This window comes from Phocoena sinus, chromosome 9 (assembly GCF_008692025.1).
Source record: "Phocoena sinus isolate mPhoSin1 chromosome 9, mPhoSin1.pri, whole genome shotgun sequence".
NCBI lineage: Eukaryota > Metazoa > Chordata > Mammalia > Artiodactyla > Phocoenidae > Phocoena > Phocoena sinus.
Window position 1 is genome coordinate 41,459,237 of NC_045771.1, and position 19,047 is coordinate 41,478,283.

Here is a 19,047-nt window from a genome sequence, read left to right on the forward strand (position 1 = left end):
CTATAAAATAGGACAGTAGTGCCTTGGTAATACCCCTTCTCTCTACATTCCTTCCCATCACTTGCTGGAGTCTGTACTCCCAGAGCATCTTCTTCTTTATCTTTTTTACAGACCCAACCTAAGCCTTAAGATGTCTTGATCCCATTTTTTTTAACAATAAAGTATTTTTTAATTTAAAAAAAAAGATGTCTTGATCCATCTATCTAGACTTGGGCCTTTCCTGCCACTAATCTTCCAGATGACTCATCATGGGCATTCATTCTGTCCTTTCCAGTTCTCCACTCTGACCAAGGCCATAGTTATCACCCAGAAATGCATCTCTGCATTATTCCCCTACTGAGACAGCCTAGAGTTCATTGTAATAGGAGCCTCAAACTTGAATAGTTTGGGAGGCATGTTCTCAGAGGCTACCACAGTTCTTGGAATCAAGTATATGTTCAATAAATGGTGATTTTTTAAAATAAAATGAAGTAATGAATGAGCAGTGAGGTCGAATTGGCAAGAGGATTGGAGTTTAGCATCTCCTCTGTTTAAAACCAAACTGTTGTCTAGTAACCATCAATTATTCCTTTGTTCTTGTTCAAGAAAAGTAATCTCTGACCCCGAGCTCCATTTTGTTTAACATGGTGTGTGTGTGTGTGTGTGTGTGCGTGTGTGTGTGTGTGTGTGTGTGTGTTTGGGTAAATTTCTTTAACCTATCTGTGTTATGACTTGGCTTTTTTTGTGGCAGGTACATAGAAAATAAAAATGATTAAGTGTTCTCAGTTTAACAGAATCTCTGTGACAAACAAGGAAAGGAAATTTCTTCCTCTGTCATCGTGGTTACATTGAAGCCTCCAAGGTTACTACCATGAACAACTCTAGCAAAATAGTAGCTCAAAACCTGAACTAAATAGAAAAAATTAAGCTTCTCTTCTCCTTCGGTTGTCTGGTCAACCTACCCAACTTGTATTTGCTCTTCTCCTGTTCTCCACCCTAACTCTGTATAGTACGTGAGTGTTTTCTCACAAATCCAGGACTACGAGAAAACAAATTATTACATAAGAAAGAAGGCATTTGTGTGATCGTCAGAGTTTTAGGTTAAGGAAATTTCCTTCTTGAGTGATAGCTATTCTTCAACTGTGACTTGGCAAATCATTAGAAAATCAAACGTTATTTTTGAAGGGAACAAAAATCCGAGAAAGAATAACCTACAGGGCTTCCCTGGTGGCACAGTGGTTGAGAGTCCACCTGCCGATGCAGGGGACACGGGTTCGTGCCCCGGTCTGGGAGGATCCCACATGCCGCGGAGCGGCTGGGCCCGTGAGCCATGGCTGCTGAGCCTGCGCGTCCGGAGCCTGTGCTCCGCAACGGGAGAGGCTGCAACAGTGAGAGGCCCGCGTACCACAAAAAAAAAAAAAAAAAGAATAACCTACAGCTTTGGAACATTTTTTGTGTACCTTGATATTCTGGAAGACTTAATAAAGTTTTCCAAATTACCTCACTTAATAAACTCATAGCTGTGTCTGGAAGACAACCATATCTCTGATAACTGAGGCCAGAAATGGTACTAAGGTGAAAAGAGCCTTGGCTAAACCTGATAGGCTTTCAAGGCATGGACAGTCATTCTCTTCCTCTCATAATAGCATTTACTAAGCCCCTATTGTATGATAGGTACACCTTAGGGGCTGAAAAACAAAAGGCAATTGACAACCACAATCTGAGTGGCTGTAACATACCCAAAGCTGGACTAAGTACTTATCATACATCATCTAAAATCCTCCCACACAATTGCGAAGTTATTCCATTATCCCAATTTTATACATGAGAAACCAAAATTGAAGTAAATTGTTGGTTGTGGAGTTGTTTACTTGACATTATTTCTAAGGTTCCTCTTTAAGCATCTCAGGAAATTATGAGCAGTGAGATAAATTACAGGAGAATATAGCCATCTAGATGCACAAAAGTCAGCTTAAAAGCTTCAACTGGAACAGAATATAGTATCTAAAAATAAACCCCAATGCATTTGAGATTCTTGTTTTTGATAAAAAAAAGATAGCCTTTCAGATCAGTGGCAAAATACTGGTTTATTCAGTAAATGGGTGGGATTAAAAACTAGCCATCTGGGGAATAAAATTTAAGCTAGGTGTTTATCTATTCCTTATGGCAAAATACATCCCAAATAAATTAAAGGTTGAATCATAAAGAATGGAACCATAAAACAAGAAAAACCTGAGCAATTTTATTCATAATTTGCCCAAAGTCACAAAGGGAAATATGAATACATCTAACTTATAAAAGCCTGGCATACACAAAGTCAAAAGACAAATGGCAAACTGGGAAATGTTTTTGTAATATGCCATACTATAAATTATTTTCTCCATGATTCAAAGAGCTCTTACAAAATCAAAAAGAAAAAACAGAGCAAAGGCTGCAAAAAAATTGGTCTATAGAAGAAGAAGATCAAGGGGCCAAAAATGACGGGGGATATGATGATCCTTTTCTCATAATTAAAAAAGTGAAAACTAAATAAGATTCCATCTACCTCTTATGTATTCTGCAAAACTCTCTGAAGTTCATTAGACAAGAAATTATCACAGAAACAGAAAGGCTGTAAATATCAGAGACCACTAAATTAAATTGCTCTCTGAAGACTTGAAGGTTTAAAACTCTAACAGAACTTAGAACAACATTTAACAGCATACTTGGATGTATAGTCTGCTATTCAATAATTTCCCCCAGCATTTCAAAGGATTTGACAGACGTTCCAAGCCGTATTTTGGTTTAAGTCTATATTTGGAATCTTGGAGAATGTATCTACTGAGACTTATTTAAAGTCTTTTTTGGGGGTCATTAAGCTCTTAGGAATCCCAAGAATCTTCAGTGGATAGTACTAACAATGCAAATGTTAAGTTACCCTTGACTTCTGATAAGTAGAAGAAATCAGATAATTCCAAGGAAGGTACTTACTTATATGGTATTCAAATTTGGAAATGTTTCTAGCCTGCTTTTAAGAAGTTAAAAAATAATGACAACTATATATCTCTTGAGAATATGCTTTCTTCCCTTAGCTCAAGAAAAGCTAATGACCCTATTGAATTTGAAAAGTTCTAAAAGATACTTACCTAAGATATCTAAAAGATATCTTACCTAATTAATCACCCACATCTGAGCTCAGATCAGAAGTCATTTCTTCTAAGAAGTTTTCCTTGATGCCCCAAGTTAAGTTAGGTCCTCTAGGATTCCTCTTCTTTCATGGCATTCCATGCTTCCAGAACTTATCCCAATTGTAATTAAACGGTTGTACAATAAGATAAATAACTGTAAAATTATTATTTAATGTCTGCCCCATCTGTTAACATGTAAGTTCCATGAAAGCAGATAATCTGGCTGATTTATTTCTCGAGTTCCCTGTGACTTCCCCAGAGCCCAGCACATTTCACTGCATATATTAATTGCTCAATAAATATTTGTTCAATGAGCAGTATTGTATACAGAATAATGGCCTCCCCAAAGAGGTCCACATTCTAGTCCTCACAATCTGTGAATGTTGCCTTACATGACAAAAAAGACTTTGCAAGCGTTAAGGTTCTATAGATGGAGAGATTATCCTGAATCATCTGGACGAGCCCAGTGTAATCACAGGGGTCCTTATAAGAGAAAGGCAGGAGGTTCAGCATGAGAGAAGAAAATGTGACAACAGATATATTGGTCAGAGTGATGAGGCCATCAGCCAAGGAATGGGTGCAGCTGCTAGAAACCGAAAAGGCAAGAAACAGATTCTCCCCCTGGAAAGTACAGAGGGAACCAGCCCTGCTGATACATGATTTTAGCCTCCTAAGACTCATTTAGGACTTCTGGCCTCCAGAGCTAAAAAAGAATAAATTTGTGGGGACTTCCCGGGTGGTCCAGTGGTTAAGACTCCGTGCTTCCACTGCAGAGGGCACGGGTTCGATCTCTGCTCAGGGAACTAAAGATCCCACAGGTTGAGTGGCATGGCCAAAAAAAAAAAAAGAATAAATTTGTGTTGTTTTTAAGCTACCAAATTTGTGGTAATTTGTTATGGCAACAGTAGGAAACTAAGATGAAGAAATTGATTAATTGTGTAACGTAAGGCAAGACTGATCTAGGAACCTGAACACAAATAGAATAACAGTAAAAAATTTGAATAGTATGTTACAAAGTACTTGACCCAAGACAACCCAATGACTGAACCACACCCACTATCTGATGAACTCAATTATTTGCCAGAAATCATGTGTTTAAAGAGTAGGACAATATCAAATAATAAGAAAAACCCATGGAGTCCAGCCATGGAGAACTTGAGCACATGCCCAGGTACTAGGGAAGAAACTGTCAAAATGAAACAAAATTCATCGTGAGGCCTTGGACAATTCACTTAAACAGTACTGGGTTGTGGACTGCTCAACTATAAAGTAAGGATAAGAACTGTTCATTCGTACCTTGCTGGTAGGTATATGGCATATACAGTGCCTGTTAGAGAACCTGATACATAGAAGAACCTCTGTAAGTATGTAGTGATGATGGCAGTGGCGGTGGTTAGAGTAAAATCAGTGAATTATATCAGGAAAAGTTGTGGGGTGGGAATAGTGTTATTTAAAATAAGACTTTTTTTAAAATAGGTATTTCCTATAGAAACGGATAAAAGCAGTGTGACTAAATGTACTCAGGATACCAATAGCTCCACAGTGCAGAATTGGTCCAGGAGAAGAAAAGGAGGAAATTTAGCTAATGGTAAAATATGTATGAAGAAAAGACATTTAGTGATATAAGGGAATGCATTCAAAAGTGGTGGTGTTTTCTGTTACTCTTACAGTTCTTTCTTTCTCTCTCTCCTTTTTTGGTCTCTGGAAGAAGAAAATGAAATGAACAGATTTCATTTTTTTCCACGTATCTTAAAGTCATAAAGCTGGGAAATGTGGGAACATGAAAATCAAATTGGACTTTGTAGAGCTAAATCCTATGCATTGGAAAATAGCCACTGTAGGGTTATGGTGGAATGCAGATAAAATAAGAAACCAGCAAATTCCAGCCAGACATGCACTATTGGATAAAAAACTTATATGAGCAAAACCATCATGAGTATATGCTGCTGTGTGCTCTGATGATCAAGCAAAGTGTCGACCTCTCCCCTTTTGTAGACTGCTAGGGAGCCATGCCATGTTGTCCTTGGAATCTTCCACGTCCTTGAATAAAGAAGTGCAATATACATATCCATGGTTCTTTGGGCTGTAAGATCCTAGGCTGAGGGCTTGTATCTCTGTAAGCCTGTGTGATGGCTTCCTCTGCAATTCACTCCTGAGAGTGTTAAATAGACTCTGAAGGGGATTTGAAACGGGAATAAGGAAACATTACAATCAAAGGGAGAAAGTAATGAGAAGCTGGAAAGATTTGGCCGTAACAGATTGCAGGATCACATGAGTACTTCCAGAACCAAGCCCCTCGTTGTTGATGGGGAATCTGCTTATGCCTCAGATGATCGCTCTCAGTGAGTCAGAAACATCATTACAGATTCCAGCTAGGAGAGTTTTATATCCAGCTCACAATCTATTCCCCAACTTTCTCTCCAACCACTGATTACAGTTGCACCCTCCATCCTGAAGTTGTAATTTTTCAGAAGATGGAAGCATGGTCTTCATGCTTTAGAAACAATGGCTTAAACGCTAGATTGTGGACAGTGAAAAGTTACCAAGGAGAGAGAGCGATTATCTTCATTTTCACATTGCTTACCATTTGCCCCCTTTGCCTGTCGTTAAGACAAGCAAGCAAAATTAGCTTTAACAAATGTCTTTGAGTCCTTCCATCCAATTTTACAGATAGAAAACAGACGCTCAGAGGTTACGTAATTTAACCATGGCCATCTGCAAGCAGAGCTGGTGGTTCAGGTCTCTGGACTCCAGCACCTTTCCCACCATTGCCACACTATTTTCCAAGAAGGAAGTATGCCTGAAATTTTAATACAAGCCAGATAATATGACTCATGAGGCCATTTAGGCTCAGGGGAATGCAAGTGTACCTCTTATGGAGTGTGGATGACTTAATGCAGAGAATCACATGGTTGGGGGAGAGCTCTGGCTCTGTATGCCAAGCACCTGCGCAAATGTGTAGAAATTCATGTAACCTAGGGACAAGTGCAGTTGTAAGCATATGATTGATAATGAAAGGAGAAAGAAATGTTCATTCAGCCAGTCATTTCTCTGTGTGATCATTCATTCTATTCATTCATTTCACAAGCACTTATTAAGTATCTATGTCATGCCATGAATTATATATTAGGGATGTAATAGTGAATGACACATAATCCTTCTCATCAAGGGTTTTATAACTTGGGAGAGAAGATTGACAGCAAACTGTGATAAGACTACAATGTAGAAAGTGTTAAGTAATAATTACTCTTATCCCTATTTTATAGATGAGGTAACTGGGTCTTAGAGTGGATGCATAACTTGCCCAAAGTCACGGAGCCAATAAGTGGCACAGTCCAGATTCAATTCAGACCTGTGTGACACAAAAATCCTTGCTTTTACTCCCACTCTGGGAGATGCTAATAGGTGTGCTAGAGAAGAAAATTGTTGTTGTTTTAAGTTTTAAAAGTTTGGGAAATCTGTAAACTAAATGTCCTACTGGGAGAGCCACAGCACATATTAGCATATTCAAGGGTTTGAGCCACTTTGTGGTAAGGAATACTATTTAGAAAGGCATTTCCCAAACATTCAAATGTTTCAGCCAAAGCACACTGCGCTGTATTGACAACGATGGGAAAACAGGCAGAGAATGTAGTGTGCAGGGGATGCTCCGGAACTCAACACAACGTCCCTCGACTTTTCAGGAGTATTGGTGAATTGGACAGGACACATTCACAAAGTGGACCTTCTCGGGTTCTGTGATGTTAAAGGATTGAATTCTGGTACGCTCAGGAGTGAAGGAAATAAGGAAAAATCGTATTTTTAGGCATGAGTTTCTACAGGGAATAATTTTTAGTGATGGGGTTATCTGCTATCAATTATAGCAGCAGTAGATTTGAAAATTACAGAAAGTGCCTTTTGTTCACGTGGTACTTTGACAGCAGTGACAGGCTCCACAAAGGAGAAAGCCCCTGGGACGTGAAATGATTTTAGACGTGAGTTTCTTATTGTCAAAGAGCAGGCATTTATGAGGGGGTTTGGAGGGTGGGCAGAAGATCTCTGATCTACTCCAGATCTTTTCTAGAAGTTTATTAGGACAGGCTGTTCCTCTCCCCCAGATTTCATGGTGTAAGTTGATTTACAAATGGAGCAAGGTTTGAACGAAGCCATCCTCATGGACTTGACTGCCCCCTGAAGGCAGTAAGTACATAAATAACTCCAGCAGAAGGCAGACCAGAAGAGTTAAGAGAGAAGGACAAAAGCGCTTTGAGGCCATTTCTGTTAGGTACAAAGACAAATGTAGGAAGCTCCGCTGCTTCTAATTTTTTATCAGATAGTGGAGTGTCGGGCCTTTGGGTGGAATTTGCTGGTCTATTATTATATCTGCTTTCCACTGTATCCTACAGTGGCTATTTTTCAATACATAGGATTTAGCTTTACCAAAGCATTTTTTTTTTTTTTTTTTTTTTTTTTTTTTTGCGGTACGCGGGCCTCTCACTGCTGTGGCCTCTCCCGTTGCGGAGCACAGGCTCCGGACGCGCAGGCCCAGCGGCCACGGCTCACGGGCCCAGCCACTTCGCGGCACGTGGGATCCTCCCGGACCGGGGCACGAACCCACGTCCCCTGCATCAGCAGGCGGACTCTCAACCACTGCGCCACCAGGGAAGCCCTACCAAAGCATTTTTTAAAAACACTTACGATTTTTTTTTTTTTAATGTTGGTTATTAGTGCACTTAATCTGTGGGAGACAGTGGTGCTCTGGTCAAGCCAAGACCCGATAAATCTGCCCTCAGCATTCCAGGGAGGACCCCAAAAGCAGCAACTGTGCCCAGTACTAAAGGGATCAGAAGGCATTTGGTGAAGCCCTTGTCACTTCTTCTTCTTCTTTATTTTTTGGTTGTCTTTATCCCTCACTAAACATTGATCTCCCCTGAGAACTGAGCTGGATTAAAATCAAATCAGTTATCTCGAGGGGATCCAAGTGGCCTCTCCTAAAAAGACATTGCCAATACCCTCTCTCTGCTTCATCTCACTTCTATTTACTGTATTTACTGTACTAGTTCCTGGTGTTTCCTTGCCAGCCCAGAAACTATGGGAGGGCAGGCAGGTCTGTTCACCCCCAGATCTCCAGGGTCCTCACCACATCCCTGTGCTGGGAACAAATCATTTTCTTCTTCAGTAAGAAACAGGGCAACATGTATTGAATTCTTTTTTTTAAAAAGCATGTACTGCTGAATTTGTGTTCATTATTGAATATTTAGAAAACACAGAAAAGAACCAAAAGGAAAAGTTATCAACAACAGTTATTATGGCATATTTCTTTGCAGAATTTTTTTTTGTATGTGTAAAATCTGATAGCCTGTTTTTTTCTTGCTTAGCACAATATCATAAATGTTTTCCTTTTATTTCTGTATCAACTGAGCACCTACTATGTAGCAGGAACTATGCTAGGCCCTGTAGATGCTTGAGATGGACCTTAAAATGCAAAGGGGTATTTCCAAAGCAGAGAAGCAGGGGACCCATAATTAAGGCAGAGGGACTCCACCTTCAATATTGTGGACAATGAACTTTAAGCTAACAAGGGCAGCCAAAAAGGACACCATAATAGAAATTTGCAGCTAGATCTAGTGTCTTATAATGACCCTACCAGAAATACTTACTTGATACAATAGGAAATTTTCCAGGATTTATCAAAATCCCAGAAAAGGACAAAATTGCAGTCAGTAAGGTCAGTTTTTGAATGGGGCCATTTCCTAAGCAGTCTTTCTGTTAAAGACATCGATGTCTTCAAAATGAGGATTGTAATGAACTGTCTTGGCCCTGCTGTCAGCCAATCAGAATGGACACTGGGTGCCATGTTGGATCAAGGTCTGAAGATGCCCACCAGACTGTACCGTGACATTGGCCCCTACGTTGACTGATCACAGGGAGGTCTGGGGAGTCCTAAGGAGAGGCTGGATGGCCAAGGCAGTGATGGGGGGCACTCAGGGACACAACTGCTCACCAACTGGAACAGTAGTGCTTCAGTGGTTTAAGAAGCATACACTGTACAAGCGCATCCTGGCCACAAGACCTACCTGGAGAGCAACTTCTTTTCTCAAGTTGCTAACGTGTGCTCTTAGCTGTCAGCGGGCCTGCTGCCTGTGACACAAGAGCCGTGGTTTGCCATCCTTTGAACTTGAGCAGGTGGAATATAATTTGGGGCAGACACTAGGGAGAGGGGTTCAGAGCCAGCCCATGGGGGGCAAGCTGCAGCTGGCTCCGCCCCCCTCCTTCCTAAAGAACCTCCTGGAAAACTCACTCTAACCCAGGCTCCCACTGAGCAGTCACACCTCCACTCACGTACACACAACGTGGCTGAGGTCTTCAGAACACACGGGGCTCCATGGTGGAGGAAGGCATCTCCCAGGGTGAAGAACACGCAGAATGGTCATGTAGGGACTCAACTCCTGAACAAAGGCCAGCATCTCCCAAGAGGCCTCTCCTGCTGACCAGCCAGCTCCAAGTCTATCCCAGTACCTGTATTTTCTGCTTAGGTGAAGGGACAACGTTCCCAGTTACCTGGACTGAGAACTATGGCACTCTCCCTGAACCTCAGCTTCCCTACTGATTTGGGTGAGGGGATAGCTGGGGCTGAAAGACAGTTTTCCAATCAAACTATCAATGACTGAGCAGGGGCTATCAGGGTAGGCCCTGGACTAGAGGCCTGACATGGTGTCCTGTAATCCTCACAGCATCCTATGAGGTCAGTAGCTATAATTCCCACGTTGCAGATAATGAAAATAGGGCTTTCGTATATGTCAAGGAATTCTGGGGATACTGAGGGGCTCAGAATATAACTTGCTTAAGGATTCACAGCTAGTCAGCAGCAGAGCTGGAGTTTGAACACAGGCATGTAAACCATCACCCAAGTTCTATTAGGGCCACCCAGGAGACAGCCTGAGGAGGAGTATGGCGGGGTCAGGACATTTGAGGAGGGGGGACCAAAGCTCTGGCAAGCAGTGCTGGGAGCGAATACTTCCCCTCCCCCACCCCCTGCCCCAGGTTACTTTTCTCCCAACCCTCCCAAAAATACACAGATATGGAGCTCCACAACAAAAGTTATTGGTAATAATTAGCTAACCCTTTATACTTGCAACATAAACTCAGAAGATGCCCTTGGGTGCTCTAGAAACGGGGATGTCAAAGCAGAAGAAGAAGAGGTGAACAAGAGGTGGAGTCAGCTCGAACAGCAGCTGTCATCCGTGCTTCTGTCCTGCAGCACAAGGCACTCAGGTTGTCTGTCGACCACCTCCTGCCCTGAGGCTTTCAGATCCAAAAGCAAGTTACTAAGTTTAGCATAGCGGGCAGGAAGACAGAGGTTCAGATGACATCTCTGTTGGACACTGGCTCTGAGATCTTCAGACAGTTTCTTAGCTTTTCTGCATCTTAATTTCCTCATCTGTATAAAGGTCATATATCTCAGAGTTGCTGTGAAGATTAAATAAGATAATATTTGTGAAGTGCTTAGCGTGGCATCTGGCACAGTGCAAATCCCTTAATAGAGAGTTATTAACATGAAATTGCTTTCTTGTGAATTATTTTATCAGAAATTTATGGAATAATTCCTTTATTGCTAGGTTACGAACTTAAAAAACCTAACTTTGGAAAACACGGAGAAAGGAAAGACGAGACACGAGTTGTAATATTGTCTAACTTAATTTTTTATAGGAGATGTGGAAATTGACACTAGAGAAGGCAAGACAGATTGTCAAGAAATCCCCAACTCTGGTAAGCAGCCAACGGGGAGAATGCCAGTGTTTTCCTTGGCACGTTCACCTCCGAAGGCCAGGGGCTACCCCGGACGCAAACCCACAACACCACACGCCACAGTTCAATTGGGTTGGAATAGGAATGTGAGCCCCTTCCTCTTTTTTCTCCTCTCTTCTCTCTAGAGCAGTGTTTCTCAACTCTGGTTGTGGGCACAGTCCTGGGCATTGTAGGATGTTAGCAGCATCCCTGTCCTCTACCCACTAGGTGCCAGCACTCACCCCCCCAATAGTCGTGACAGCCAAAAATGTCTCCTGGCATTGCCACATATCCTCTGGTACTCACTGTTGAGAACTGCTGCCCTCCGGTAGACCGTATTGGAGGAGGCTGTATCCTCCTGCTTCTCCACTTTCTATATATGTGATCTAGGCTGAGCCTCAGTTTCCCTATCAGTGACGTAGGGACAATAACAGTGTTCCTTTCTCAAAGCATGGATGTCAGGACTAAGAGAGTTGATGTGTGGGGGGTGTCTGGTATCATGCCTGGGACTTATCAAGCACTCTATATATGCCAGCTAAAATCATCACCATTATTATTCCTTTCCTCTAATTTTTCCTCTTTGCAATCATAGTTTTATTCAACAGAATGCCTAGTTCAAATCAGTTATCATTAAGTCAAGTATTTGACTTGGGCCCTGGTGGCCAATCAGCCCCAGTTGAAGAGGAAGCAGAAAGGTAAACCTTTAAAGAACAGTGTCTCCCTAATGCTAGCAGTCCTGGCAGGAAGGAAGCATTCATCAGAGATGAGAGGGCATGGCCTTCGTCCTTGGCTTCTCCCTACCGGCCCTGATTCAATACATTCAAAGTAGTATTGATTTGGTAACATGGAAATAAAGGGGAGGAAAATTCCTCATGGCTTGGTTTGTCAGACTTAACAAATAAAAACAGAGGATGCCCAATTAAATTTGAATTTCAAATAAATAATGAATAATTCTTTAGTATAAGTATGTCCAGTACAATATTTTATTTGGCCACCCTACTTGTGGGGGGGCACATGGATTTTGATGTACAAGGCTGATACATGTTGCACGACAGTATGCGGGCATTTCTGCACAATTGATTAATCAATCACAATGCCTGCATCTCCAATTATTATTTAATTCAGTGAGTAATTAAAGGCCAACCATAGCTGGTTCAGCTAATCTGCTTAAGTTATTGAATAAGAAACTGAAACATCACATGAAACCCTTGACCACCACCTTCAGAACTCTAAACAGACTGGAGAATAATACCGTTTTTCTCTTATTCTTCTCAACATGCATCTAAAAACTTATTCTCAGGACATCGTTTACTTCACTAGTACAAACTGCCTTGGCATTAACTCAAAGACTAATTAGGATTTTATAATTTTTCGTTTCTGTCACCAGAATTGCGAGCATAATTCATGGGGCAGGATTCCAATCATGACTTGCAAGAAGCCAGAAAAAAAAAAAAAAATCAACTGAACAATTCACCAATTAAAAAAAAAACAACTCCTCAAAAACCTCCTCCAACTTATTTACTCTCTAGATTAAAGCTATCAGGGAAAAAATAATCAGGAAATGCAAATAAGCATCTTGAAAAACTGCTCAGAAGATATTGGCTGCAATTAACTCCATTGTGATAGTTGATGTAACTGCCGACCTAGCCAGAATGTGGAGAGAAACAGAATAGGTTGCATGTCATTTCAGCACAGCCTGTCAGATGGAGAATCCAGACTGGGGAAGAGTTTAGTGTTACTGAAGGGAATGGAATGTTCCAGAGAAGATCTGCCTCTCAAGGAGGTCCCGAGAGGCTCCACGAGGGTCTTCGTGGATCTGGCAGAACACTGAGCATCTGAGGGTTTAGAGCACCTGAGTCATGACATCAATTTATTTAATTATCACAAAAACTCCTACAAAGTAGATAGCGTATCTCTGTTATCAACCCCATTTTACAGATGAGAGGACTAAGGATGAGAGGTTAAGTAATTCCCTCACTCCACATAGCTAATAAGTGAGAAACCCATCATTTACATCCAGATTTAGCTTCTTCCAAGTTTCTACCCCTTCCACTATTCCAATAGCTCTCAACCAGACCTCCTCAGTACTGAATTTCAGGAAGCACCATTCACATCACAGGCTGTGTGAATATTAGAATCTTGTAGTGCACAACCTGTACTGCTGTACGCGATGGCCCTGATTTCCAACCTACCTACTCAACAGAACCATCTGGAAAGCCTTTAAAAATTGCTGCTGTTCAAACTTGCCCCAAGTAAAATAATCCAAGTTAAATTCAAGTAAAATAATACACAGCAATGGTTTAAAAGCACTTCATCACACAGAAATTCAATCTTAAGTTGGCTGTATACAGAAGAGATGTTATGCTCCCGCTTTGACCCTCTATTTACCCCATTCACCTCATTCCATTTATTCAACCCCTGTTTGTTGTTCTGTATTCACTTAACATCCTGGGGTAGGAAAGCTCCAGATGCAAGCAGAAGCTGGTTAAACAGATGGCAAAATAAAGATGCTGCCTGACTCCTGTGCCCAGGGACAGCCCGGATTTGAGACTTTCATTTTAGATGGGATTACATGCAGTCAGATGTGATGTTTTAAATCCATTGCTGAGTTAATAACAGCCCACATTCTGCCTCTATCTAGTAAGGTTTGAATTGAAAGGAAGGGGCTGTCAAACGTGCAAGTGAGGACCTCTGCGCTGTTGCTCTGTGTCCATCTAAGTTCCCTTTGCAAGTTTGTAAGAAGAGGTTAGTCCTTCCCGTACTGTGTGATGAAAAGGCTGCATGATCAAACAGAGGGAATTCTGGGGGTCCCTGGACAAGTTGCATCATCTATTGCCCACATCCTAGATCTAATTTCTGCACAGTGAATGTCAAAGAGAGCTGCAGCCTTCAGGCTGAATTTTGACAGTGAACAGCTGTGCAATTATAACATTTTATTCCACTGTATCCCTTGTATAGTAATTATCAGGCTGTTGTATAAATTCTTTAATGTATTGGTTATCATCAGTGTTAAAATCTACATTGCCATTACGTTCATTAGACCAAGGCCTTCAGACTAAAGTGAATATTAAAAGAAGTAGCTCACACATTCAAATGCAGTCTGACTCTGGGTCTTAGAATGTGTCTCTTTCCAAATTGCCACCAATGTTGGGTATAATTGCACGCTGGTGTTTATTTTACAGTGTATCTACACTGCTCATCTCAATCAGTTACCAGGTCTCTAAACGCCCCTCCTTTGCACCACCATCCTCCCCCTCCCACCTCACATCTGTGGTTCCCAACCAGGGGCAATGTTGTCTTCCCTCCCCCTCTCCTGGAAACGTTGGCAACATCTGGAGACATTTGGGGACTGCTGGCATATAGTGGCTAGATGCCAGATATTCTGCTAAACATCCTACAATGCACAGGACAGCCCACGACAAAGAATTATTCAGGACCCAATGGCAGTAGTGCTGAGGTTAGAAACCCCGGGATCACGTCTCGGATCCTTATCTGCCAACAGGTCTCTCTGTCCCATATTGCTTCCTCGAGGCCTTCATGTCACCTGCAGAGATATCTTTCCAAAATACAAATGTGATCCCTCTGCTTAAGACCTTCCAGGATTCCCCACTGTCCTCAAGATAGCACGTAGTGCAGTGTCCTAGGCTTGTCCTAATGTCTCCTTCCTTCCATGGTTCACCATGTTCTCCCAGTTCCTTATACTCCAGCCAGGTTGAAATGTTTGGCAGTCCCCCAGGACTCCGGCCCAGCTCATGTACCCACAGCACTGCAAGGGAGCTCCCTCTACCAGCGGCGTGCTTTTCCAGCTTTGGTGTGTACTCTGGTCACCTGGGATCTTGTTAAAATACAGATTCTGATTCAGCAGGTCAACTGACTCTGGGGCCAGAGACTTTAGTACTGAAAGTTCCCAGATGACCTCAATGCTCCTGGTTTGTGATCACACTTTCATCAGCTAGAACCTAGAGCAGTGGTTCTCAAACCTTAGTGAGCATCAGAATGACGGGGAGGCTGTGAAAACACAGATTCCTGGGACCTACCCCAGACTTTCTGATTTACTAGATTGGGGCGAGCCCATGAATTACATTTGTAACAAGTCTGCAAGCTGTACTTGGAGTTGAAAAGCATAGAGCATCTGTCTCTTCCTTCCCACCTACCTCCTATCTCATTTCTGGGTCCTTGCCTGCCTCCTCCTCCAGTTCCCAGAAAGCCATATTAATGCCTGGACCACCACGGACATCACAGAGCATGCTAAGAGCTGGGCTATTCACCCCGACGCTCCACTAGACAGTAAGCTGCATGACAACAAGGACAGTCTTTTCTGTCTCCAAATCTTGCGTGCTAATCAGCATTTTTCCTCATCCTAGAAAGTTGGGCAGGCATCCTGAAGATCCTTAAAAACCTCATGTATAACCAGAAAAGGTTACCTGTTCACCTTTGCTAGTGTCAAAATATTACCAACGCTGTTAATACCACTCACAGCCATCTGAAGAACTTTTTGGGCTAGAGGGAATCACTACAGGTTTCCCCGCTATCCAAAAGTAAAGCATTCCTATGAAGTCTTTCCTAAGGCAAAGAAGCAATTACCTTAGGACACATCTTGCTAACAGATGCACAAAATAAACTGAGATCAAGCACAGAGGCTCACAGACACAGTTCAAAGCTATGGTGGCCTGATGCTGAGATGCTCAGTGTGGTTTCTGGGGAAGGAGCTGGGCGGTGCCCCTCTCGCTGTTCAGGGTGCTCGCTGCCTCTCCACTGGCTCCTGAAAAACAAACGATGAATGTTATTTCTGCTTTTTTTTTTTTTTTTTTTTTTTTGCAGTACACGGGCCTCTCACTGCTGTGGCCTCTCCCGTTGCAGAGCACAGGCTCCGGACGCGCAGGCTCAGCGGCCATGGCTCACGGGCCCAGCCGCTCCGCAGCATGTGGGATCCTCCCGGACCGGGGCACGAACCCGTGTCCCCTGCATCGGCAGGCAGACCCTCAACCACAGCGCCACCCGGGGAGCCCTATTTTTGCTTTTGGCATTTTTTTTTTTGTGAGAGCAAAAAACTTCTTTGGATTTCTTTCAGTTCGTGAGGAGGTAGTAACCTAGGTCTTTCACAGAAACAAAGTGGTGTGAAGCGAACTTTTGAAAAGCGAACTATCTCTCCCTTTGTTAATAAATGCTGGTTCCTTACATTTTCTACCCTGTTGACTTTTTCTTTTGTCTGAGAAAAGCATCAAGGGAACTGCAATCTTTCTAAAATCATTACTTGGTAAAAAGCCAGGGCTTTTAATTTATCCCACAAGCTAGAGTCTTATGGAAACTGCTGTTTGAAATCCCTTTGTTCGGGAAGCTTTGAGGGACTTCATCTACACACCCCTCCTTCCTCTACCCCGCCTCCCCCAGGGAAGGGACCTTCCTTCTTCCTAAGCCAGTGTCTCTCCCGTTAGTCTTTATTTTATCTCATAACAGGAAGGAATTATTTTATTTGAAAACAGTCTTTATTTTCAAATCCTTTTTTAAAGCCACTGAGGGCAGTGAGGAGAGGAACGTTGTCTGAGTAGAATGGACCAAGGTGGGCCAGACCCTTTTGGGAAGAGGTGGAAAAGAGATGAAGGTGGGACTAGCTGGCTGGGGGAGAAGGGGAAGCCTTCAGGCTGAGGAGCCGGCATGAACAAAGGCACACAGGTGAAATGAATATGGAGCGTGGAAACAGGAACAAGAGGTAAATTTAGTTAACTAAAATGACCCAGATTCTGGAGAAAGAAGAGTCCAGAAATCCAAACTGTGGAGCCAAGAGGAGAGGAAGGGCCTTGAGAAGTTGGAAAATCATCCCTTGAACTAAACAACTCTTTTTGTTTTTGTTTTTCTCTCCAGACATATTCCAGAAGTGGTTCTGATATTTGTTCACTCCCATTTTTGGCCAAGATCTGTCAGAGGATTAAATTGTACGTATACAAGTTCCCCTTCCTAAGCACTGGCAGGGGATAGCATCTTTGGTTGTCCCTGTTTTCTAATGACTAAAATGATCTTCAAGTTAAAAGGCATCTTTCTGAAAGTGAAAGTGTTTCTTGCTCACGACTTGTACAGAAACTAGAAGACAAATTAGCTCAGAACAAATCATTGTGGAAATATACTGAATACCAGCATCTTTGAACCTCCAACCTGACTTACTGCCCCGGACTGGAATGCAGCCTGCCTGCCAGTGAGACTTGGGAGTGGCTCAGTGCATGCTCGCACCGCACCTGGGGACAGGACAGCTCCTCCTTGCTATGTAAGATACAGACAAGGTTGGCCAGGGACTCTTTGAGCATCTTTAGAACAAGGCACTCACAAGGCTGGAAAAGGACCATTTTTTCACAGAGCCCAACCTATTACCTAGAAAATCTAGCTCTGCTATGTATGAACAGGATTCCTAATACAGAGACACTGTCCAAAGTTCCCAAGCCCTCCTGTCTCCGTTTAAAATCCCATGCTCCCTCCAGTTGCACTCTGAGTCAGAGGTTATGCTGGGTGTTATAGTAATCACCATCCAAAACATTAAAAGATGGAACAGTCCTGCGAGGCATGTTGGACTAAGCGGCAAAATAGCATAGGTCCACCTTCCACTCGGCTGCTTCCCATGCGACTGTGGCAGAGGCTGCTGCCAGGCCGTGTATGGCACTGTTCTGGGGTCCAGATGCTGAACTTTCAATGCACTTCTGCACTGAGTTCTCACAATTCCGTGAAGTAGGGATTATCATTATTTCCATTTTGCAGAGAAGGAAACTGAGTCTTACAGAAGTAACTCCTCCCAGCCATGAGGACCCAGGATACACCCCCAGGTATATTGGACCCCACTTGTTCTTTGGAAACATCCACTTTCTTGACTCTTGTGCAATGCTGCCTCTTGAGCCAACTTTGAAGACTTGAACCACTTAATGTCTCTGAGCTTCAGTTTCCCCATGTTGAAACTCAAGCTATAGACTCATTTGGAAAGTTTTAAAAATGCAGACTCCTTGGCCTGAGACCTGGTGGGGCAGCGTGGCATGTTCCTAGGTTCCTGGTTGACTGTGTCCTCCCTAGCGCTCTCACATTCTATTTCAGGAGGCAGACCGCAGATGCTACCTGTACAGATGACGCTTTAATGACAAAATAATGTTCCTTCACTGTGAGACATTCACAGAGACCGCTTGGTCTGCCCTGGCCCCTGCTGCTTTTATTCTCACTCTCCCATAGGCAGGCAGTTCCTATCACTTGAGTGCATTCCGGTCCAGCCTGGCTCTCATGGTGGGGAGTTAGAGGGAAGAACTCCCCAGAGGTGACAGTCAGGCTGAACATCTGGACTGAGAGACTGTATTGGTTTCCGAAGGCTGCTGTAATAAAATACCACAAACTAGGTGACTTGAAACAACATAAATGTATTCTCTCCCCGTTCTGGAGGCTGGAAGTCTGAAAGCAAAGTGTTGGCCAGATCCCTCTGAGACTCTGCTCCCTCTGAGATTCCCTCGGGGACTCTGGGTCGAATCCTTCCTTGCCTCTTAGCTTCTGGTGGTGCCGGTCCATCCTTGGCAACCCTGGGCTTGCAGCTGTGTCATTCCAATCTCTGCTTCCCTCTTCTTATATAGCCGTCTTCCCTGTGTGTCTGGTTTTCCTTTTGCAACCAGTCATATTGGATTAGGGTCCACACTTATGGCCTCATCTTAATTCAGTAACATCTGCAAAGACCCTTTTTCCAAGTAAGTTCACATTCACAGGGAGCAGGGGTTAGAACTTCAACATTTCTTTTTGGTGAACACAGTTCAACCCACAATAGAGGCACTTTTCCTATGTTCCTCCATCCTTCATCTCATGAGCTTCACGGACGCTAAACTCATTGAACATCCCCCGTCTGCTTTGAAAGTATCTCAGGAGAGGAGGCGGCTGTGCATCTGACCCACATTCAGAGGCTCTTAGGGATCCAAGAGTTTAAAAACTTTTCCTGGTTCATCTGCCCACATAAGCTCCTGCAAGCCAACTGTGCAAAGTGCGGACTTGGATCCTGGAACATTTATCAATCCCGCTTTTCATGAATAGAAGTGGAGGCAGAGACCATCAGGACATGAGGAGTAGAGGGGAAATATCAGACATGAAAGAAAGTAAGGGAGGCTAAGATGCAGCCAGGTCCCAA

The 19,047-nt window shown here is 43.0% G+C and overlaps 1 protein-coding gene across 9 annotated transcripts in view; it reads left to right on the forward strand.

The window, feature by feature from the left end:
* Window positions 1–19,047, forward strand: part of AOAH (acyloxyacyl hydrolase) — a 174,401-nt gene that overhangs the window by 42,464 nt on the left and 112,890 nt on the right. For all 9 annotated transcript variants that reach the window (XR_004351330.1, XM_032642194.1, XM_032642192.1 and 6 more), the window contains 2 exons: window positions 10,836–10,895; window positions 16,776–16,846. Coding sequence is in view for 8 of the 9 variants with exons in the window: in XM_032642194.1 (XP_032498085.1) it covers window positions 10,836–10,895; window positions 16,776–16,846 (131 nt within the window). In the remaining variant the exon portion in view is untranslated. The remainder of the gene's footprint in view (window positions 1–10,835; window positions 10,896–16,775; window positions 16,847–19,047) is intronic.